Source organism: Hypomesus transpacificus, chromosome 13, assembly GCF_021917145.1.
Source record: "Hypomesus transpacificus isolate Combined female chromosome 13, fHypTra1, whole genome shotgun sequence".
NCBI lineage: Eukaryota > Metazoa > Chordata > Actinopteri > Osmeriformes > Osmeridae > Hypomesus > Hypomesus transpacificus.
Genome location: NC_061072.1, coordinates 11,607,651 through 11,631,490, shown reverse-complemented (window position 1 = coordinate 11,631,490; position 23,840 = coordinate 11,607,651). Strand labels below are relative to the sequence as shown.

Here is a 23,840-nt window from a genome sequence, read left to right as displayed (position 1 = left end):
GGACAGATGGCTGCTAGCTATCTAACAACTCTATCCCTCTCTGTATCTCTGCTTTCTCTCTCCCTGTCTTTGTTTTTCTCTTTCTCTCTTTCTCTCTCTCTCTTGCTCTCCTTCCTGTCACTGTGTTCCAGCCTGCCTGGTTAGATAACTGTTTGAATGGGCAATTGCACAGGAATGTGGCTGACCTGCTTCTAGCTTTGTGTCATTCAAGGTCTGTACTCCCAGTCTCTACCGCCTTCTCTAACTCTGTCTTCAGAGACTGGCTGTTGGTGACTCAACCAGAAGAATGGCATGCCTTGATTGCCTATGATTATACCTAGAGTTAATATTTGTCAGCTTGTAAGTGTGACCCTTAATGTAAGGCACACTGACAGAGTTGTTCTTCTAATCAGGAGCACAGACACAGGGTCGGTAATGTCCCTGTGATGTGTGGGATTTCAACACCTTGGAGAATTCTACAGCCTAATCCAATTTGCTCAGCAAAAAAGGGGATTCTGAATGTGTGTGTGCGCAGCCTGCTTACCTGTGTGTGTGTGTGTGTGTTCTGATAGAACTGACAGTCAGTCTGTGAGGCTAATAGCATTACAGTGCATCTAGGAGCCTAAAATCGGAGTCCAACATATGTCGCTGCTGTTTGGCTCTCTCCTCCCCTCTCTCCTCTCTTCGCCTCCCCTGTGTGTGTCTCTCTCCCTCTCTCTTTCTGGTGTCACAGAGCTGTCTTCCTCACACTCTGGCTGTGTCTGTCACCTATTGATAGCTGGACTGGATGTCAGTGAATTACAGAGCAGCTCTGCACCGCATGTAGACTGCTCATATTCTGGGACACAATACAGCTTAACTCTTTGTTATTGTACCTCATCATATTCTTGATACTATTCCATACCATTCTCTGCTGATCTCTGCTACTGTCCTCTTCTAGGCTGTGCTGCCCTGATGAGCCCTCTTTGTAGTCGGACCATTACAGTAGGAGTCTTCCTAAGGGGGGGTAGGTGTGCAGTGCAGTGAAGCAGTCAGCTGAGCTGAAATATGACCTTGTCTCTCATAGAGCTGTGAATAATTGATCACAGGCTGTAAAGATAGGCTGTGCACTGACACACACACACATACGAAACGCACTCACTTCAAAAGCCTGAATGGTGGGAAGACATATTTCATAATCCCTAAACTTAACAATATGAGACCTTGTTGCTTTTCATATGTTCAGGAATGGCCTTTATTAATCAGTCAGATGCTGTAGTTTCTTTGGAGATATGCACATCTGTCAAACATCTTGTCCAGTGTCTGCGTTCACTTTCTAATGTTCTGTGTGTGTTTCCAGTCCAAGCTCATAGCTGTGGTTGCACAAGTCTTGGCTTTACAGAGAAGGGCTGAAAGCTCTTGACACACAAGCCAAGCAGCCCAGGCCTAGACTAGCCCAGCCCAGGCAGAGATTACATTTACATTTACATTTAGTCATTTAGCAGACGCTCTTATCCAGAGCGACTTACAGTAAGTACAGGGACATTCCCCCCCGAGGCAAGTAGGGTGAAGTGCCTCGCCCAAGGACACAACGTCATTTGCCACAGCGGGGAATCGATCCGGCAACCTTCTTATTACTAGCCCGACTCCCTCACCGCTTAGCCATCTGACTCCCAGATTAGACTGTTGAAGGGAACATCATCATGCAGAGCTTGTGCAACAAGAGCAGGGCGTCATGAGACACAAGTAAGAGGTAGATGGAGATACAGAGAGGGGGAGAGACTCTCATTCTACTGCAGAGAAGGAGAAAGCAGCAAAATGGTTTATTAAACATGCTTCATTGAACGGTGCTGTGTAGTGTGAATGTGAACTAGATGTAAGTGGGAATTAGGCCTACAGTCTTTTTGCTAGAATGAATCCTGTGCTAGAAGTCTTGTGCTGGTGTGTGTGTGTGTGTGTGTGTGGTGGAGGAGAGGAAGGACATAACCTTAGAACTACACAACTTCTCCAAACATCTGAAGAGGTGAAGCAGGATGGCGGGATTTCAGATGGGTTACACTGGACTCAACAACAACCCAGCATGGGAGCAGAGAGGGGTGGTGGGCCTTGAGGTTAATGACAACAGAGTTGTCAGAACTTGAAATGAGGATGTTTTATATGTAGGCACACAGGGTGAACCTTATCTGTATCACAGGGTACATCTGGATTCACAGAACATGACCAGCATCTAGGCCTACACCGTCCTGACACGCTTCCAGCCTGTCCATAGGTCTCCACCCCTGTCTGGGTGTGTCTACACTGCTCTCTCCCCTCACAGAGATGCCCAGTCGCCACCATGGGAGACTGGGCATCTCCCAGTGTCTCTACACCGCCCCTAGGCCAAGTGCTCCACCGGCGTGGCCGGGCTCCGGGTAGCGTGGCGTGACGTGGATCGGTGTGGCGTGCTCAGAGCCCCACTAACCCAGAGCAGGCGGAGCGGCCCGGCTCAGAACATGTGGGTTCTGGGGAACAGAGGAGCTCATTGTTCCTCCTCTAAAGCCCTGTGTGTGGAACATTTTTTACCCTCTCACTGCACTGTCAACCCCCATCCCCTCTAAGTCTTTCGCTCTTTCTCGCTCTTTCTCTTTTTCCCTCCATCCCTCTCTCTGTTTTGAGGCACATGAGTAAATAGAAAGCCTAGTCCTATTACAGTTCTCACATGGCGGCTTGGCTCTGGAGAGTAAAGGCTGTTCATGTGATTAGCCTACACATTCTCCTCCAGAGTGTGAACTCAGAATCAGACCTACATCACCTACACTGGTCCTGTGTGAAGCACTCAGGCAGTTTATTGAAGTTTATTTGACATTTGTAACAAGTACAGGTTTATTGGATTTATTTGTTCCTGCTCCTCATGACAATCCCCAGTCTAAACCTATAATAAATAATGTAAACCTATAATAAATAATGTAAACCTATAATAAATACTGTACGTCCTCACCTGTATGAGGTACTATGTTTTACGACAATATGTCTGATAGAGTAAGAGGTCAAGGTCAGTTGAGAGGTTGCGGTCGGGGTTTGTGTGTGCGTGGGGGAAACAATTCCTCACGGTCTTCTTTGTCTTCCATGAATTCCCTCTTATTTCCCTGCACTGTTTCATTCATGTGCTGTGTGTGTGTTGCTTGTGAACACACGAGTCATGGGGGCTGACATCCAGCCCTCTCTCCTCAGTTCAGAAAGACTGGAGCTAGGACAGCCTCTGCCCCCACCTACTGCTGGCATCCCGGTGAATCCTGATTGGTTAATAACTGTAATCAGACAGGAAGTCTGGCAGTGATAAGAGTGGGTCATTTCCCCCCTTGTCTCTTTACTGCTGCTAATGGGGCATTTTCACTAGCCGTCAGCCTGCAGTCTTTATAGTAAGTGTGTGTTTGTGTGTGGCAGTGTGTCTTCTAATGTGGAAGTGTGTGTGTGTGTGTGTTTTATGAGTATTCAGATGTGTCGGATGAGTACACCACCTGACTTACCTGTGTGTAGGATGACCGCTCTGCCCTCAGTTCTTCCGTCCTACTTTATGACCAGGACACAGCAGTTTACAACAGGTGTAGTTAGAACTCTCGTCACTGCATTACGCAACCTCATTTGTCTTGCCAATTCTTGCTGTCAGGCTGTAATAGGCCATGTGTATTGTTTGGCTAGAATGTTTGGATTTGATTGTTGGGATGTAAACCATGATGGAACTGCAGTCAGCCAGAGGACAAACAACTGTGTTCAAGGGGGGACGTCTGTTTACATAGTTGGCCAATATTTGATGACACAAACTACAACAGCGTATCGTCTTCCTCTTGAGTTGACTTTTATCTCCGGACACCAAAATAAGAAGAACCAGATCCAGACTTCAAGTGTGAGTCTGTCAGGTAGTGAGACAGTCAGACACAAGAGCCGGACAGGGAGACAGGTAAACAGGAATTCAGTCAGTCAGCCAGGCAAGCAGGAGAGAACAGGAGGGATTTTCCCATGCTACGGTGGCTGCCCTAGATTTCACCAAGCGATTGTCTAGATGCAGCGAGCTATTATTAGCACGTTATTGTCATGAGAGGGAAAGAGAGGGAAGAAAGCTGTTATTAAAGGAATAGGTCTCCCCTCTCGTTCTCTTTAATCCTGCCCAAAGTGTAGATGAAGACATTGAAGCCTTGTGTGCTGCAAATGAATTCCTCAAGTGTCTACTCAAGAACACATTCCTTTTTGTATAGATCAAAATCTGGATGAGCTGAATGTGTTAGAGGAGTGTATACATGGAGGGAGAGATGCATGTGGTTATTCCTCGAAACAGGCACCTTCACATGGATGTTCTCTTTCCCCTTCATCTGGGAATGTCTTCTGGATCACCTTCCTCTCCTAGTTCAGTGTTGACAAGTATCTGACAGTAGTTGACTGGAACCTGAAATCTGTCCCAAATCATCCTCCCTGGGTGTCTATGTCTTGATCCAGTGTGTGTGTGTGTCTGCCTGTTTTGTGGTGTGTGTGTGTGTGTGAGGCAGTCTACTCTAGAGAGATGTGATTACATGGGAAGAGGCTCTAATTTGCTCCTCTACTCAACTGGAGAGCTGTTACAGAAACAGCCAGTTATTTTGGGAACTGCAGCACCCCCCCATCCCCCCCCCCCCCCCCCCCCCCTTCCCGAGTCTACGCATCCTCGGTGTGTCCCACAGGGGAAGAAAGCTGGGACACATCAGCCTGCTTATGGCTGTTTACTCTGCCCTCTCCCTCTCTCGCACACATTCTTTATTCTCTTCTGCTTTTCTCCCGTTCCTTCTTCCTTTTCCTCTCTCTGCCCCCTGTTCCCTCCATCATGCAACGCCTGTGTTTATGTGTGTGTGTGTGTGTGTGTGTGTGTGAGTGTGTGTGCAGTCATGGTGTTGTGGCTGACGAGGCTGACCTTGATTGGTAGTAGATGGTTCTTGAAGCTGTCGTAGCCAATTACTTCAGCCTGCTGCTCTCTTTCCTCTTCATATTACTGTCGTCTCACTGAGCTTCACAACAAGCCCAGCCATGGGGACATGGTTCCCTCCCTCCCTCCCCACATCTCCTCTCCTTTCATTTCCCTCTCTTCTTCCTCTGCCCTCCTTCCCTCGATCATCCTTGAACAGAAACAGATATAAGCCTAAAGACTCCAGTTCAATACAATACAGTACAGTACAGCCTCAGTTGACCCAAGTCAGTTTGTTCAAGATGATATCCAAACGTGTCACTGTATGTCCCAGAACCCTACTTGACACGTGTCATGTGATGCTTGAGTGCTAGGTTCATTACTGGCCTGTTAATGCTGACCGGAGCCAGCCTCTACACTGCCCCCCCCCCCCCCCCCCCCCACCCCTCAGGGCCTTCTAATGAGGGCTGATGATTGAGCTGGTTTCCAGTGACCCCTGTCTTTGTTTTCTCCAGTCCTTGCTGTAGTCAGCTGGGCAAACACATGATGTCAGATGAAACACGTGGCAGGCCAGGGACCACCTCTGGGCTGGAGGGGCACAGGGTCGGGTGTGTGTGTGTGTGTGTGTGTTAGCTCCAGCAGTGATGATGATAGTCAGCTGGCCAAAATGGTATGGATCTGTGGGATTGGCTTTAATAAGTTGGTATGGATTTCAAGGGAGAAATGCCCAGAGGATTTGATGTTTATCAGAAGAGTACTTGGTGGTCATGGTTACGACCCTCGGGCATTCTGTTAAGTTGCCTGTCTTCCTGACAGTGTCATTGAGCGGGTTAGAGCAGGTTAGGGCCAGGGTCAGACCAGCCCTGATATAGCTCATACTATGTAGTGTGGGCAGAGGGAGAGATGTCAAGTGTAATACCAAGCAATAGCCTTGCAATGCAATGTTTTGTGTCTGGTGTATCACAAGGGCTTATATCAATATATTTTATGTATCTGTAGCTGTAGTGGTTATGTGGTTACTAGGCAGGTCCGACAGAAAGACAGACAGACAAACTTTGAAGACAGACAGACATGCTGTAAGGCAGACAGATATGCTGTAAGGCAGACAGACATGCTGTAAGGCAGACAGACAGGCTGTAAGGCAGACAGACAGGCTGTAAGGTAGACAGAGCAACAGGAGTGGTGGGCTGTTAAAGCTCATCTGTACTCTCTCTGTCAGTTAAGCTGAGACAAACATGTTGTTATTTCTTACACTGCCAGGCACGGAGGTGTCTGAATGTGCGTCAATTGTCTTTTCTTTGTCCCTCCCTTGTACTGGTATCCCTACCTCTCTCTATCTCTCTCACCCTCTCTCTCACTCCCCTGTCTGTTTTTCTCTTTGTCTCTCTCTCTATCTCTCTCTCTCTCTCTTTGTCTCTTTCTCTCCTCTCTGCAGTCAGTAGCAGTGTGAGAGCATCGTTCTCTGAATCTCAAATAGATCCTCCATTCCCACATTGTGCTTCATGCAGAGAAACACTTCAGACAGTAGAGTAGCTCGTAGTCCTTCCCTCCCCAGCAGGAAGGACACCACAGAGATCACAGGTTTAGCATGGCCAAGACAAAACCATCACAGCCACAGATTGAGCTATTTCATTTCCTCACCCAGATCAGGGCTATTTGAATCCAGTGCATGATGAGATTGCTCGCTTCTTCGCTCCCGCGTAATTGCGAAGCGGAGTGCATCCTGCCAACCAGCCAGTAAGAGAGCCAGCCAGCCAGCCAACCAGCCAGGCAACCAGTCAGTCAGGCAAGCCGCTACCCAGCAACTCAGAAACAAGCTCTATATTTCCTGTGGGCTGATTCACTGGCTGGTGATTTGTATTCCGCTCATGGAAGCTGCTAGAGAGCTGCGTCTGCTTGGCGCCTAGTAACCAGGTTTCCAGCATGGTAACCACTCAGTGAAGATGGCCGAGGTGGTCGGGGGGCCAGTGGGCAAATCATTCTAATATGGCACGGTGGAAACACTCTCCCAACATCTTACATTTATTTATTTAATATCAATGTGAAACCATATAATACAAACAGTGTTTAATATTGTACGTATAATATCTGTATTCAGAGAATGTGCTTTCTACCACTAGGCTGAAACTGTGTAGCACCTATAACAGACTGTTACAATAACAAGCTCCTTGATTTGACAGAGGAGAGCTTTGGGGGGCTCTAACAAAGGGTTGGAAGGACATGAATTGAGTTCCTCGATCACATTGATTGTTTTCCATGGTGACAAAGGTGTGTGTGTGCCCTGATTGTCTCCCACGGTCTCTTTGTATGCGGAGGTTGATGGCGTCTCTGCAGGCACATCTTGCGTTGCGTGTGGGTGTGTGTGAGAGAGAACGTGTGTGTGTGTGTGAGAGAGAGAGAGAGAACGTGTGTGTGTGAGAGGCAAAGTCAGCTAATTGGTGCGCCTTTTCGCCTGGCGAGGAGGAGAGCCGTGCCTTTTGGGAACGACATGGCTCCAGAGGTTGAACTAAAAAGTATTTAATTGGATCCGCAAGATTCACTCTCTCTATCTCTCTGCTCTCTTTATCTGTCTTTCTCTCCTTGGTTTCTGCTCTCTCTCTCTCTCCCTCTCTTTCTCCTCTCGCTTCTTGTCTTTGTTGCTTCCCTCTGTTCCCTTACGTTGGCTCCAGTCCATATCCATTACCTCCAGCCTCTCGTTCATGATACAAAAACAGTAGTCTGAATGTGTGAACCAGGTATTTAGGTGACTGTGTTAGTGTTGTGACTGCTATTAAATCAAAGATGCTCCTCAGGCAAAGTATTTTAATTCAGCTAGATAAAATGACATGTGGGTCTAAAATGAGAATCAGAGAAATTCTCCATAATAACTGTCTGTGTAACTGTAGGTATGTGCGTATCTGGGGGCGGTTATTCCATCCCAATAACCAATGAGTTGTGTGTATGAGCTGAGTGACTGACTTCAGCGTGTGCTAGGTAGCCATGTTGAAGGACTCTGATGCACAGCCTATGGCCCGATGGTTAATCTATGTCATATTTCAGCAGGGGTGGCCGTCTATTTACGAAATATCATCCCGTTGACATGTTTCTTTAACAGCAAAGCGACGAGCCTCTTTAGCACTGAGGAGGATGTATTCCAATCCTGTTACCGTGGAGATATCCGTTTAATGCGGTCATCACTGGTGACATTAATTGCTGCCCGCTTCCACAGTTTTAATCACTTTTGGAGACGCTCTCGGTCTCTCACGTGTCTCTCTATCGCTTTTTTCTGTCTCTCTCTCCTTTCTCTGTCGTGTCGCTTTATTTATCTGTTCTTTTATGTGCTGGAGGGTAGGTGCTATCTGTCTGAGGCTCCATATCAGCATTAATTAGAGCCCTAATGGCAGTCAGAGGGATGAGAAACCCATTAGAAATGCTGCAACAGGACAGTCATGCCAGATCCACAGATCCACAGCCCCACGTGTTCCTTTGAAATGCCAATGGAACATTTCAAAGCAGCTAGTGGCGACACCACTTAAGATGAGAAACAAATATTTAGTTCATATTTTCTCCGTCTGCTAAAGCTACTAATGTACGTCAGGGGCAAAGGAACACTCTCTATCAGGCTGGTTGAAGAATCTACATTTAGAGTCGCTGAGCAGGATGCTTCCCAACTGCTGTTGTTTCCTTCTCTCTCCCCCTCTCACACACACACACACACACACACACACACCGTGTCAACAGTCATCTTATCTGTCCTGCACAGGTGCTGTTGTGCTGTCCTTTCTCTATACTGCCCACCTAAAACACACACAATATCTCTCTCTCTCTCTCTCTCTCTCTCTCTCTCTCTCTCTCTCTCTCTCTCTCTCTCTCTCTCTCTCTCTCTCTCAGCATTTCTATCTTGCTGTCTCTCTCTCTCTCTCTTTCTCTCTTTCTGTCTCTCCAGCCCACCCTGTATCCTAGTGGTGTCCTGTGTTTGTCTCCATGTCATTAAAGTCTCTCAGCTGTTCCTCCCCCTGTCTAACCCTAACCCTGTCTAACCGGGGGAGGAATCTCTCACTCAGCAGATGGACCCGGAGTCTTTGTTCAGCCAACGCTTTGACAATAAAGATTACATGGTTTCCAATGAGATAGCCTAATCCAATCAAAGGCAGGTTAAATACCGGGGGAGGTTATCTTTCTCTGTTTGAAACATCAATGTTGAGCTATGCCACGGATTTGGCTGTCTTTAAAAGCTCTTCATGCAGAAGTGTACAAGTGGGGTGTGTGTGCTAGCTGTGATTGTCCCTACATTGCCTACGTTCAGATTTGTCGGCTGCAGAAAAAATAAATAAAAATACTTCTGATTCTGATTCAGTGTGCATGCATGCTTTTGCCTTTGCTTGCATGCATTTGTGTGAGTGTGTGTATTTTGTAAAGGCCTTTGTGTGTTTGTATATATATATATATATATATGTGTGTGTGTGTGTGCATGCGTTTGCATGTCTGTGTGTTTAGCAGGCCCATCCATTGGTATCCCCGTGCCCTGTGTGTTCCTCTGCTCCAGGGCTGTGAGGAGTGCAGTGCGAGGATAAAGGAGCTCTTTTAGTCCGCTAGCCTAGATGTTTGCAGTTCAGTCAAGCCCAATAAATCAGATTAGGTCTGGGCATGAGGACTAGGCTTAGCTACAGCTACTGCAGCCGGGCCCAGAGTGGGAGGGAGGAACAACTTGTATTCATGATTTGGAGAACGTTCCAGGCCTACTGTCTACCTGGAAGGAGACGGGAGGAGAGGAAGGCAGGGGGAGGGATGGAGAGAGCGAGAGAGAGGGAGTTGAGGGAGAGAGGCTAGGGTGACGGGTGACATCGACCTATACGGCGTTGTCTGGTGTGATCAGTGTTGAGCTCGTCTGGGCCGCTGCATCCTGATGGCTTTGGTAAGGGGGGGGAGGGGGTGAAGGGGGTGGGGGGTGAGGGGGAGGGAGAGGATTGTTTGGAAATCCCCTTGGCTGGCCGAGGGCTCCAGAGAGAAGGCGAGTGAGTTTAGAGCATGAAGCTGCTGGGTCTCCACTCTCCAGCTCCACTTTCCTGTTTCCCCCCCCCCCCCCTCCCTCTTCCTCTATCTCGCTCCCTTGCGTGGTTTCTCTCTTCTATGCCCCGTTTCTTCATTTCCTTTCCCCTCTCTCCGCCCTCTTTCTCTCAGCGGTCAACATGTGAGTCACATTAGAGGGGGGTGGGGGGATGGGACAAGGAGCTCCTTGCATAAGTGAGAAGGAAAGAGAGAGCAGAAAACGGACAGAGAGTGAGGAAAAAAAGAGAGGAGAGCGTACTCGAGAGTATGTGAGGAGAGGAGAGCGAGAGAGGACAGGAAATGCCATGTAGGAAACAGAGCCGGCCCGGGTTGAGCCCTCACACCTGGTTTGTGATAGCAATCTCCCAGCCCATAAATACCAGCGGGGGAGAGGAGGAGGAGGAGAGGACAGGGAGAAGAGGAGACATAAGAAGGAGGACGACGGAGGAAGGAGTCCTAGAGCTGCATGGGATTGTAAAACTGACCAAAATCACAAGAAAGATGATGTCTGTATTTGAATATTAAAGCACTTCAATTCTTGATCCAGGCTGTTAAACGGTCATCAGCATTCACTGTGCGTTACTAACAGGGTTCCGCGGAAGAACTCGTTGACCCAGTGAAGCCCAAACAGGAGAGCTTGGAGAAGTAGCACAGCCCAGGCCTAGGCTCACTGGGTTCCACACAGCACTACACTGTGCTACTACAAGGCCATGTGATTGAAGAAGACCTGGTTATCTCCAGCTGTCTTTAGCAGGAGACCTTCCAGGCTCCTCCAGTTTCTCTGGCCTGGCTGATCATATCAGCCCCTGCAGGGTAAAAAAAACACACTGTGTTGCATCATGTTGTTGTCGTTTCGGTCAGGGTTCTGGCTGGAATGGGGAAGCCCGCTCCTCCACCACACTTATCTGAGACGCGTGGAGAGTACACATCCTGTTTGTCACGCTGCAGCGTGGGCCGCTTGTTATTGCTGTCGTAGAGCGAGCGCCAACTAGTGTGTCCTGCGCCTGTCTCTTTGCATTTGGCCTTTGTGTCAGTGTGTGAGTTGCCCTGTACATGTCATTTTGTGTGGTTGTGTGTGTGTGTGTGCACATGTGCAAGTCTGTGTCTGAAGGGGATCCATGTCTCAGAGGAGGGAGTGTTAGTTGACAGCGTGTGGCCCTTGGAGCCCTGTCTCCAGTTGAGCTCAGCAGTGTGTCTGAGTGTGTGTGTGTGTGTGTGTGTGTAGAGTTGCTGTGACATGCTGTAGCAGTGAGGGTGAGTTTGAGTGAGTGAGGGGGTGTGTGTGTAGAGTTGCTGTGACAGGCTGTAGCAGTGCGTGTGTGTGTGTGTGTGTGTGTGTAGAGTTGCTGTGACAGGCTGTAGCAGTGAGTGCTCGGGTCTTGCCTGATCTGCTTAGAGGAGGGAGGAGGGGTCTGCCTCCAACAGAGCCAGGCTAAACAAAGCTATTGTTTAATCCCTGTCAGGAGATCACACACACACACACACACACACACATGTTGACAGGTCCTCATTAGGTCCGTCTGTCTCTCTGTGGTTTCTCCCCTGATTCTCTTCTTGGTTTGTTCTGTTGTGGTCGTCATCCTCAGAAGGGCTGTGTGACCGTGGAGAGTCTCTGTGTGCGAGGGGTGGATGGCAGGAGAATAGTCTGATGTACAAGTCAAATCTGTTTAAATCTATCACCCAATAACATGCACCATGAATGTGCACTGTGTTTGTTTGATAGGAAATGCAGAGCAGAGATCTAACCAAGTGTCTCTCTCTCTCTCTCTCTCTCTCTCTCTCTCTCTCTCTCTCTCTCTCTCTCTCTCTCTCTCACACTCTCTCTCCCTCTTCCTCTTTTTCTTTCTCACCTCTGGTCTTCTATTAGAAAGAATCAGTGGTTCATGAAATCAGGTCATATCTTTCCACCAGCGCTGCAGTGGCGTTCTCTACTGGCGTAGCCGCTTGTGCTACGACACGTACATTAGAGCGCTACGCTGCTGGCCACAGCGCCTACGGATGCTCATTATCCTGTAAGGCCCTGTGTAGACACCATCATCCAGCCTATTTGTTCTGCTGGCGCTCTGGAATAGATTGGACAGAATGGAGAAGGTGACTGAAGGAAATTGGGCGGCGGGGTCATTTGCTAGCTTGCGTGTGTGTGTGTGCATGCCTGCGTGTGTGTGTGTGTGTGTGAGAGAGAGAGCAAGCGAGAGGGAGAGGGGAACGGAGGCTGCAGACTGACAGATGTGATGGATTCCTGACAGAGAAGGGGAAACAGGGACACGGAAGGAGAGAGAGAGAAGAAAAGAGGTATTGATAGCGATAGAGAGAGGTGGAGGTAGAGGGAGTGGAAGTGGAGGGAAGAGAGGTATAGAGGTGAAGCAATTGAAGAGTGACTATAGTGAATGTTCTAGTTTCCCCCCCCCATCCAATTTTTTCTTTCTATTTCTGTGAGCGTGGAATGACCCCTTTCTCACATTGACGTGGCTCTTCCAGGATGACGGTAACCCCATCAGTCTATTGCAAGGTCCCTGTGTCAGACTGAAGGTCCTACAGATGTTTACTGGCACAACTGTAGTACACACACACACGCACACACACAGACCGTCTGAAAGTCAGATTACGCTGCTGTGCCATTTTAGGGGGAAGCTGTGTGTGTCTGCGTTGTTCTGCTCTCTGATTGGACTGTTGCGGCCTCTGCCCAGCCAGTCAGGGAGCAGTCCCGCTGCTTTTAGTGACAGGCAGATTTTACATGGCGACAAACCTCTGAACACGCACTCCAAACGGATACACACAAGTTGCAGAGAATCACGGCGCAAACAGACAACGGGGAAGCTGGATATTGCTCTCCTCCAGATTGGCCTATCTGCGCTTGTCTCAGGATGATTTTCCCATCCATTTTGAACTGTCAATGCTTTAATGCCATACCTTTATTCCCGAGATAACAAAGGGTTGTCAGGCGCTGTCATTCGTCCTCCATTCTTGTTCTCCCAGCATCACACAGCCGTCTTGCTCCTCCTTGCTCCTCCTTTGTTCCTTATACCACTGGTGAGGTGTTGTCTCGTTGCTGTGACTGTGAGGTGGAGGGATACAGGGCTGTGAAGTGGAGGGATACAGGGCTATGAGGTGGAGGGATACAGGGTTGTAAGGTGGAGGGATACAGGACTGAGGTAAAGGGATACAGTGCTGTGTGGTGGAGGGATACAGGGCTGTGTGGTGGAGGGATACAGGGTTGTGAGGTGGAGGGATACAGGGCTGTGTGGTGGAGGGATACAGGGCTGTGAGGTGGAGGGATACAGGGCTGTGAGGTGGAGGGAAACAGGGCTGTGAGGTGGAGGGATACAGGGCTGTGTGGTGGAGGGATACAGGGCTGTGAGGTGGAGGGATACAGGGCTGTGAGGTGGAGGGATACAGGGCTGTGAGGTGGAGGGATACAGGGCTGTGAGGTTGAGGGATACAGGGCTGTGAGGTGGAGGGATACAGGGCTGTGAGGTTGAGGGATACAGGGCTGTGAGGTGGAGGGATACAGGGCTGTGTGGTTAGTATTCAACTCCAGACTCTCTAGGTCTCACAAATCCTCAGAGAACGGTGACAACAGCAGATCATTATGGTTCATCAATGTTGGCTCTCTTCTTCTACACCTGCTCTCACAGTGCACACCATTCATGTTTGTTCAAATGTGTGTGCATATGCTTTAAGTGTTTGTTTGTGTGTGTGTGTGTGTGTGTGACAGCAGTAAAGCGCTGTTCTACCAGCGTGTGACCAAACATCATCATGCCACCTTCTGCTGTCTCCTAACTGAGGATGTTATTACTGTCAAGAATAGACTAAGAGTGTGTGTGTGTGTTTCACTGGTTGCCATAGCAACAGAACCACCAGACTGTGCATTTCATATTTTTGTAGATTTTTTTGCTGCAGTACATTGCACATCTATCTGCTCTCTACCCATGCGGAGTACACTGCTCTGAATAGGCTAGTGGATGTGTGTGTTATGACTGCCTAGCCAAGACGAGGGGACTGTGATTGTAACACTTTCATAATTCTCTTCGAAAGAGAGAGAGAGACATTTTCAGAGGGAGAGAGGGAGCAAAGGAGAGATTGTTTTTCAGACTAGGCAAAGGCCTTGAGCTTGGTTTGTGTCTCTTACGCAACAGACTAGGAGAGGTGGGTTTCTCTTTCTCGCTCCATCTCTCTCTCTCTCTCTCTCTCTCTCTCTCTCTCTCTCTCTCTCTCTCTCTCTCTCTCTCTCTCTCTCTCTCTCTCTCTCTCTCTCTCTCCCTCTATGTCTTTCTCTTTCTCTTTCCAACTGTATTTTCAAGGACTTCTTCCTTTAGAGGGCTCCAACAGTCACACATCCACTAACACCGCTAATAGACAGGCCTATTCATTCTACTGCCATTGTAGTGGTCTTATATAATCTCAGCATGCCAATGTTGGAACCAGAGAGAGCACCAAGCTCCCACCCTGCAGTGGTCAGGACGCCTGCTGCTCAGCTGGTATGGTAGTCCCTCACCTCCACAGCACTCTCCTGTGGGACCCCTCCCTTGTCCCCACAGAACCAGATCATGTTTGAAGTTTGAGCTGGTTGAGGCAGGACTGCTTGACTAGCAGCAGCTTGTGGAGTTTCCCCTGGTCTCTCCTGTGCAGCTCTCTCCCATCCAGCCCCAGTCCCCAACACCCTCCTCCTCTCTCCTGTTCTCCTCATCCTTTGTTCCTGCGTTTATGGTCCTGGCTATAAGGATGAGCCAGTTTAGCCCCTCATTATCTAGCACCCCGACACACACAGACACACACACACACGCACCCTGCATGAACAGATATGTGCCGCCCACTGATAAGAATCCAGGCTGAATGGAGACAGGGAGTGACAGATCAGGTAGTGCCTGTCTGGCCTGTTACCCTTAACCGTTTGCCAGTCTCTGGTTCAAGTTTGACTGGTCTGATTCCAAGTTCCTGACAGAGGCAGACCTAGGGGTTGTCTGTGGTGTTCAGGGCTGGTTAAGGCTGTGAGGACGTTCCTGGCTGGCCTGGATGTCTGGTTTAGATGAGGGCGTGTGGACTTGGCTCCGCTGTTGATCAGTTAGGCTCCGCAGGTGTTGTTGTTCTCGTTGCTAATAATCAGCTGGACACATCTTCACTCACACAGCTGGGTTGTGTCTGTGTCTCTCTAGCTCTCTCTCTCTCTCTGTCTCTCTCTGTCTCTCTCTCTCTCTCTCTCTCATGCATGCACGCAAACACATGCACACCAATCAAATACTTCGAGAAACAAGAGTATAGTAGGAGTGAGGTGTTTTGTACTTTTACAACAGTGTGTTTCAACCTTTGGCCAGTTGTCAACATGAGTGTCCTGGGTGCAGATGTCCCTGGCAGGGCCTCTGGGAGAGCACTGAGCAGGGGGTGGGGATGGAGCAGCCTGGGCAGGTTAGGATACCACAGTAGAACAACACAGGGGGAGATAGGGGCAGATATAATCACCCTCTCTCTGTGCGGTGTCTCTCTCACAATGTATCAGTTGTTCTCCATCTCTAGCACTCTGTCTTGCTTATTTAATATTTTTCTCATTCACTCTCACATTGTCATGTCGTTTGACAATTACAAACCATTCAGAAGAAGTCGGGCTGATCAAATGAGACGGGAAGGCTGTTTGCGTGCTAGTGTTTGGAATGGTGTGTGTGTCTGTGTTTGGAATGGTGTGTGTGTGAGAGAGAGCCACAGTGTCTAACCAGGAGTGACCTATTTTCCCTCTCGTCTGTGGTTGATGAGGACTGTGTAATTACAGGTCCTGCCAAGCAGAAAGCAGAGACACCAGAAGATGTTTTCCTCCGAGTTCACTTCCTTTCTTGCACCATGGTTTTTCAGGTTTCTTCAGCGATGACATTTCAAAGATGCTTGTCTATATACCAGGTTACACCCAGTCTAATGGACTAGACAGTGTTAGCTGTCTATGATATTAGAGCATCTAAAGTATATCTAGTTAGTTGCTTGGCTGTACAAATCCTAGTGTCCTAACAGTACTGTGTCACTTGTATGCAAGGCTGCGGTGCTAGTAAACAAGGCTTTGACAATGCTGTAGTGTTGCACGTAGCAGGGCCAGCATGTTGTGCCAGCCTGTGCCATGGTTGCATCGTGCCAAGCTGTGCCTGGTCTCCCCAGCCAGGCCATGGGCTGCCACTAATCCCCAGTTGGCAGCCTAGGCACGGGCTGACCGGTCGCAGCCTAGACACACACACACACACACACACACACACACACACACACACACACACACACACACACACACACACACACACAACAACAACCTCTCTCCATCCCCTCTTCAGTACTACCCTGCTTTCGCCTGCCCCTGTCTTCTCTCGAACCCGTCCCCTTTCCTTTCTTTCCCTCCCCTTCCCTCGATCTCTTTCTGTGGCTGCAAATGTAATGAGGAAGACTCCTTTTTAACTGAACCTTAGTGCCCTGGAAGGGAGCAGTCCTAGCTAGAGGAAACACTCGGTCTGGTTCTAAGTGTTGGATTGTCAGCCAATGGAGGTAACGCTAGTCTTTGTCCAAGGTAAAGGAGCGAGAGAGAGCGAGAGAGAGCGAGAGAGAGGGGGAGAGAGAGAGAGAGGGGGAGCGAGAGAGAGAGAGAGGGGGAGAGAGAGAGAGAGAGAGAGGGGGGGAGCGAGAGAGAGAGAGAGGGGGGGAGCGAGAGAGAGAGAGAGGGGGGAGCGAGAGAGAGAGAGAGAGGGGGAGCGAGAGAGAGAGAGAGAGAGAGAGTTGTCCTTGATGGTGTAGGTGAGGTGGAGTCGCTCGTCCTCTGTGATCGGAGGGTCTGGTGTTGGTGCTGATTTACAGGGTAGGGGGAGGGATGAGAGAGATGGAGAGAGGGAGAGGGTGAGTAGGGAGACATGCACTCAGTGATCCCGCTTGCTGCCAGCGAAGTGATGAGGGGGAGGGGCTTGTGTGGGGCACTGAGCCGAGCAGGGTGGGGGTAGGGAGAGAGAGGAATGGAGGGGGAGGAAAGAGGGAGCGAAAACGATGGATAGCTGGCGTGTGGTGGGGGAGGGGAGCGTCAGAGGGCATAGTCACGTGTGCTGCTGCGGGAATGAGAGAGAGAGAGGCAGAGAGAGAGAGAGGCAGAGAGAGGCAGAGAGAGAGATGAAAAGGAAGCGAGGGAACGATGGATTGATGAGTAGGAGGTTGATCTGACTTGGTGTCAGTGCAGTGACAGCTCTGTTCCTCACCTGTTTTCCCTCTCTCTCTCTCTCTCTCTCTCTCTCTCTCTCTCTCTCTCTCTCTCTCTCTCTCACACACACTGTCTCACACACGCACAACACACTGAGCATGAGGAATGGTGTCGAAGATAAATGGGATCTGTGAATCATTTTTGGTTGAAAATCCACATTGCACAACCTGCGCCTGTTAGCACTCTTGTCATTCACATGGGGTTAGGGTTGTGCAACACGCCGTGTTTGGAAACTGGAGTTTCCCTCTCAATGCTTCTCCTTTGTCTCTGACACCCAGTGTGTGTCGAGCGTCCGCACACCCTGCTGAGACAAAAACCCCTCAATCATACACAGCCGGCGTGACATCATGTGTATCAGCCTCTGAAGGAAAGCTCTCGTGAGCTCACGCTGTCCTGAACGTTTAAATGAGGTGTGTGGGAGTGAACCGTGGGCAGTGCTCTGAGATAAAAACGGCTGTCACTTACACACACACACGCGCACACACACACTTGACTTTAAGCTCAGGCCTGTTTGTGGTTCCGTGTCGTCTTCTGTTGGTCCTGTAGCAGAGTGCTTGACTTGGCTTAGTCCTCCCTGGTTACAGGAGGTAATAGGTCAACACCTCACATTCTTATCTGCTGGGAGGAGTTGCCTATTAAAAGGAACTCTTGGTCTGTGCTGTTGACCGCTCAACACATCATTAACCTTCAGGCCCAACCCACATATCAGTGTTCCTCTGTGGAAGTACCAGCTGGAGAACCAGCAGGCCTATGATATAGTGCACTTGTTCACACTGGCTGGTTCAAACCGCTTGTTTGTTATGATTACTATGACCTGTGGTTTGACCATCCATTTCTCATATCGAAATGAAAATGAGTCAACAAACAATGATGCTCTTCCTGTGTGGAGTACATGAACTGAATGTAAGGCCCGCCTCTCTCCCCTTGACTGCAGGTGTATGTGGAGTTTGACGACCAGGAGTGGGAGAAGCGTGAGTGGGTGAAGGTGTACGAGGACTTCCAGGTGTTCCTGCTGGAGCACCAGCTGGTCTGGGCCAAGAGGAAGGAGGGAGGAGGAGAGAGAGAGAGAGGAGGAGGACAGCTGCAGGGCCAAGGGACCAAGGCTAAACACATCCAGTGGCCCACCCTGGTGAGTGGATAGCCGTGACGCACATATTACACACACACACACGCTACACACTACACACACTTTCAGCCACTGTGGAAAACCATGTTATACAATATGTAGAGTTTCTTTCTTGCATTCATTGCCGTGTTGTGTACAGGCATTGTAGACATGTATTGAAAGTTTCCTCTACGATCTTTTGCTAATACAGTTACCTTTATCAGATCATATGCATTTAATATACTGTTATGGCTCTGATCTCGCGGCAGCATTGGTCCCGAATTTGAGCTTTATCGAAGCCAACTGTTCTATACAGTATCCACACATGCCTCTTGTGTGGTGGCGCTTGTGTTTATTGCAGAGCACTCACAGTTGCAGCTGTGTGTTCTCACACACACACTTCACAACACGCTGGTTGTTATGAGGAATGGGGTGATTTGGGGCTTTCTGAAGTGGGAGGTCTGTGTCTGACAATAAACTCATTATTTATTTGGAGAGGTTTGGTCCCACGGAGCACTTGGGGAAAATTAGAGTTGGTGCGATGATCTGTGTGTAAGCACACGTGCCCGCAGAAACACGCACACACACACACGCACACCAGCACGCAGACACACGCACACACACACACACACACGCAAAAGCACATTGGGCTAAACAGGCCATCACAGGGGGGTTTGGAGTTTGTTTGTGGATGTGCGTTGTCTCCGTGCCTCTGACAGGCCTATGAATGTTTAACAGCTTCGGTGTTGGGCCTGCTCTCAGATAGGGGAGAGATGGGTGTGTTGCCGAGGAAATGTGCTGTTTTGATTATGTAACACAGCACACAGCGCCATCTGCCACACGCAGGGGAGATACGAGTTCAAAGCCTGTCAGTGAGAGAGAGAACGGGGGAGGCAGATCAACTGACGGAGACGGAGAGAGAGAGAGAGAGAGAGAGAGAGAGAGAGAGAGAGAGAGGGAGAGAGGGAGAGAGGGAGAGAGGGAGAGAGGGGGGGGTGGGAGGAGGGGGAGAAGGGTTGGATGGAAAGTGACAGATATGGAGACGGTAGTAGGCCTACACTCCGGCTTATCTTTTTATCTTTGATACTCGGTAAAAAGATATACACACACAAACACACTTTACACAAACACACTTTACACATTACAAACACACTTTTGTGTCCACAAAAAAAATAAAATCTCATCTCTGCCCACCCTCTGGGTCTAGACAGGTCTGTAATGGTTTTTCTCCAGGGAGGTCAGGGAGGTCAGCGTAAGGCCCTCTCCAGCAGCACCTCCAAGTTAACGACCACCATAACTCAGGGTGACTGCCCCAGACCAGCTCCTCAGGCACCAGGCACCCAGGCTCCAGGCGGAGCTCTCTCTGCCTTGTTATTAAACCATTATGTAACGGAGGCCTAATTACCTCAGCTAACTCCTCGCCAAACGCTAATTACACTCCCCATTCATCTCTTTGTCCCAGCATCAGCTGTGCTACTACTATTGTTGTCGGTCTTCATCTTTTCTCCTCTTCTCCTTTCTTCAATTTTTTTCTCTCTCACTCACTCTCTGTCATCCACTCTCCTTTCTTATTCTTCCTCACAGTGCAGTCATTCTCCCTGTCCTTTGACTGTCTTCCCTTTCTCCGGTTCTTTCTCCCTCCGTGTCTCTCTGTTTACCTCTGTCTGTAGTCCTCTTTCTCAAACAGAATCACAGCAGCTGGACTCTTTATTGCGGCTGGTCTTGCTTCCAGCAGAGCAGACTTTTACAGTCTTTACTTAGTCTTCCTGAGTCAGCATCTTGCTTCATCCAGTCTCTTTCTCTTTGAATCCCACCCCCCTTTGTCTCTTTCTGGCTCTCTTTCTTTCTTTCTTTCCTTCTCTCTCTCTCTCTCTCTCTCTCTCTCTCTCTCTCTCTCTCTCTCTCTCTCTCTCTCTCTCTCTCTCTTTCTCTCTTTCTCTCTCTCTCTCCCTCCTTGTCTCTCTCTCTCTCTCCTTGTCTCGCTCAATCTCTATCTCTCTCTCAACCCACCATTACCTGCAGCTCTGGGGTCAAAAGCTGCGTCTGTGTCTAGTCTATGTTGTACCTGTGCTCTGATTATGATCCTGATGTCACCTAGGCCAACCCAGGGCTTCAGGGTTTAGCCTACTTGACTGGGCTTGACTGGGCCTGTCTGATCCAGAAACCATCGACTGATTCACACAAACCTGTGTATCGCTTCCTCTGCCATGTGGGGTTTGGATGTCAGTGCGTACATGAACATGTGTTGGTGTTAACCGTGTCCCTACCAGTGGGAGGCGCCTATTAGTGATGTGATCCAGTGCTCTGCTCGAGATATGTGTTCATACAACTAGCTACGGACTGTGCTGTTAAGTCTGTTGACAGGCGTAGTTATACAAGCTCTGAGTGAAACTGGCTGATTCTGACAGCCTAATGTTCATGTTTACAAACACTGGGCGTCACAGGCACGTACACACACGCTTCCACACGGGCGAGCGGCCCCCCTTCCTCTGGGCTTTGAGCAGCCCGTCATGCTCGCTGGATAGATTATGCGGCGAGCGTTGCGTGGGGTGGAATTCAGAATATGAAATCACTCCTGTGAAGAACAATGGGCTTGATTTATAATCCTGAAAGCAGCCGCATGATAAGTCATTACTCCGTCCAGCCAGTGAGCCAGAGCAGGCTGAGGCGAGCTGGGATGGAGGGGAGCTGGGCTGGAGGGGAGCTGGGCTGGAGGAGAGCTGGGCTGGAGGGGAGCTGGGCTGGAGGGGAGTTGGGCTGGAGGGGAGCTGGGCTGGAGGGGTGCTATTCTGGAGGAGAGCTGGGCTGGAGGGGAGCTGGGCTGGAGGGGAGCTGGGCTGGAGGGGAGCTGGGCTGGAGGGGTGCTATTCTGGAGGGGAGCTGGGCTGGAGGGGAGCTGGGCTGGAGGGGAGCTGGGCTGGAGGGGAGCTGGGCTGGAGGGGAGCTGGGCTGGAGGGGTGCTAGTCTGGAGGGGAGCTGGGCTGGAGGGGAGCTGGGCTGGAGGGGAGCTGGGCTGGAGGGGAGCTGGGCTGGAGGGGAGCTGGGCTGGAGGGGAGCTGGGCTGGAGGGGAGCTGGGCTGGTGGGGCTGTACTGGATGCTCTTATCACACCAATGACTCCCAGGTTCCCTCTCACACTGCGGCCCTTGCCGACTCACTGGTTCCAGAAGGTTTTTGACCAGCTGTCAGCTGTCATCCACTCTGTTGATACAGCTAATCCAGGGAAATAGGTTACACTCAATATAACCCAGGCTCATGGTGTGTAGTGTGACATGTGCTCAGGTTGTCTACATTGTCTATGTTTAGGATGGGGTATGTTATATTGCTTGTCTATTTGACCCTATGGGTGACTGTACAGATAAGTTGCGTAGCGTTCTCCCCAATCTTTCCTGTTAAGCAGCATATTATGGTCTGTCCAGATGATCCCTGACCTCTCAAACACAGCTGCCCCCCATGCAGAGCTCTAAACCCCCCTTTGTAATGCCCCCTCCTGGATCCCTCGAGGAAATGATTAACTCTGTGAGACCAGCCCCCCCCCCCTCCCCCTGTATGTCTGCTCTCCTCCTGCTCCTCTCTCTCTCTCTCTCTCTCTCTCTCTCTCTCTCTCTCTCTCTCTCTCTCTCTCTCTCCACCCTCCCCCCTGCTCTCCTCTCCCATGGGGGTGTCTGTGTCAGCTGTCATCAAGACAAATGCAGGACACACGGTTTACTTTACCTCCTCTCCATCCCCTTCCTCCCCCTCTTTCCTCTCCTCCAACACTAGCTTATGTTACCCCCCCTGCCCTGTCCCCCACCTACACACACTCACCAAACACACACACCTACACACACCACACACACTAGTTTACTTTATCCTGACTCCTCTGCCATGCTGCTCTTTACCTTATCCCTATCCTTCTACAATATCCGTCACATGCATACTTGAATCCTTCTCTCTCTCTCTCTCTACTGCCCACCTAAAACACACACACAGCTCTCTCTCTCTCTTTCTCTCTCTCTCTCTCTCTCTCTCTCTCTCTCTCTCTCTCTCTCTCTCTCTCTCTCTCTCTCTCTCTCTCTCTCTCTTTCCCCTCTCTCTCTCATACACACACAAAGCAGTTTACTTTTCCCCCTTTACCCTCCTCACACCTCTTTCACACACACACACACACACACACACACACACACACACACTGACCTTGGTGCCATATTCAATATTAGCTCACAAGGCCGTCCCGTAAACAAGGTTGCACTTCCTGTCTTTCTATTTATAGACATCTGCCTGCTCCCCCTTTAGAATATGGCCATGTCTGTGTGACTGGGGGGTGTGTAGGCGCTGGTGCTTCCAGGTACATCCACATGTCTTCCTGCTGAGGACTGGGGTGAGTGTTTTTCATTAGCTAACACCCCTGGCCTGTCCCGTGTGCTGCCCGTCAGACCACCTGCAGCCTGTCAGCAGCCGCCAGCCTGATGGATGGAGCCAGGGTTTTATTCTGATTAGCGGAGGACCTTCAAGAACTCTCGGCCGCTGCTCCAGAACTCTGTGCTCTCTCTCTTTCGCTCTCTCTCTCTCCGCACCGCGGTCGTAAAAATGTCACTGGACTTTTCGAGTGCTCTAGAATGCGGTCTAGTTGCTCTGCTCGGCCGTAAAAAGGTTCGGTGGTTTTGTTTATCTTGTGTTACTGGCTCAACAGACCTCGCCCTACATGACCTCTACCCCCTGAGCTTCTAGTCATCTGCTTAAGTGTGTGTGCGTGTGCATGTGTGTGTGCGTGCTTCTGCGTGCGTGTGTGCGATGAGCTGCTGAGGGGGTAGTGCAGGCCTGCCTGTAATAAAGAACACTGTGTCAGGCTGTCATTCTACAGATGTATGTGTGTGTGTGTTTATGTGTGTGCCTGTCTGTGCATGCGTGTGTTTGTACCTACTGTATCTCACTGTGGTCGTGTTTCAGCTCATTGTGTTGGGTGTGTTGTCGTTCAGAGGTGTGGGTGTGTATGTGGTGCCTGTGTTCAGAGGTGTGGGTGTGTATGTGGTGCCTGTGTTCAGAGGTGTGGGTGTGTATGTGGTGCCTGTGTTCAGAGGTGTGGGTGTGTATGTGGTGCCTGTGTTCAGAGGTGTGGGTGTGTATGTGGTGTCTGTGTTCAGAGGTGTGGGTGTGTATGTGGTGCCTGTGTTCAGAGGTGTGGGTGTGTATGTGGTGCCTGTGTTCAGAGGTGTGGGTGTGTGTATGTGGTGCCTGTGTTCAGAGGTGTGGGTGTGTATGTGGTGCCTGTGTTCAGAGGTGTGGGTGTGTATGTGGTGCCTGTGTTCAGAGGTGTGGGTGTGTATGTGGTGCCTGTGTTCAGAGGTGTGGGTGTGTATGTGGTGCCTGTGTTCAGAGGTGTGGGTGTGTATGTGGTGCCTGTGTTCAGAGGTGTGGGTGTGTATGTGGTGCCTGTGTTCAGAGGTGTGGGTGTGTATGTGGTGCCTGTGTTCAGGGGTGTGGGTGTGTATGTGGTGCCTGTGTTCAGAGGTGTGGGTGTGTATGTGGTGCCTGTGTTCAGAGGTGTGGGTGTGTATGTGGTGCCTGTGTTCAGGGGTGTGGGTGTGTATGTGGTGCCTGTGTTCAGAGGTGTGGGTGTGTATGTGGTGCCTGTGTTCAGAGGTGTGGGTGTGT

General features: G+C 49.9%; 1 protein-coding gene across 4 annotated transcripts in view; it reads left to right on the top strand.

Moving 5' to 3' along the window:
- The window catches only part of jmjd1cb (jumonji domain containing 1Cb), a 76,764-nt gene that overhangs the window by 6,401 nt on the left and 46,523 nt on the right, over positions 1–23,840 (top strand). For all 4 annotated transcript variants that reach the window (XM_047032277.1, XM_047032275.1, XM_047032278.1 and 1 more), the window contains exon 2: positions 18,037–18,231. In XM_047032277.1, the coding sequence (XP_046888233.1) occupies positions 18,037–18,231 (195 nt within the window). The remainder of the gene's footprint in view (positions 1–18,036; positions 18,232–23,840) is intronic.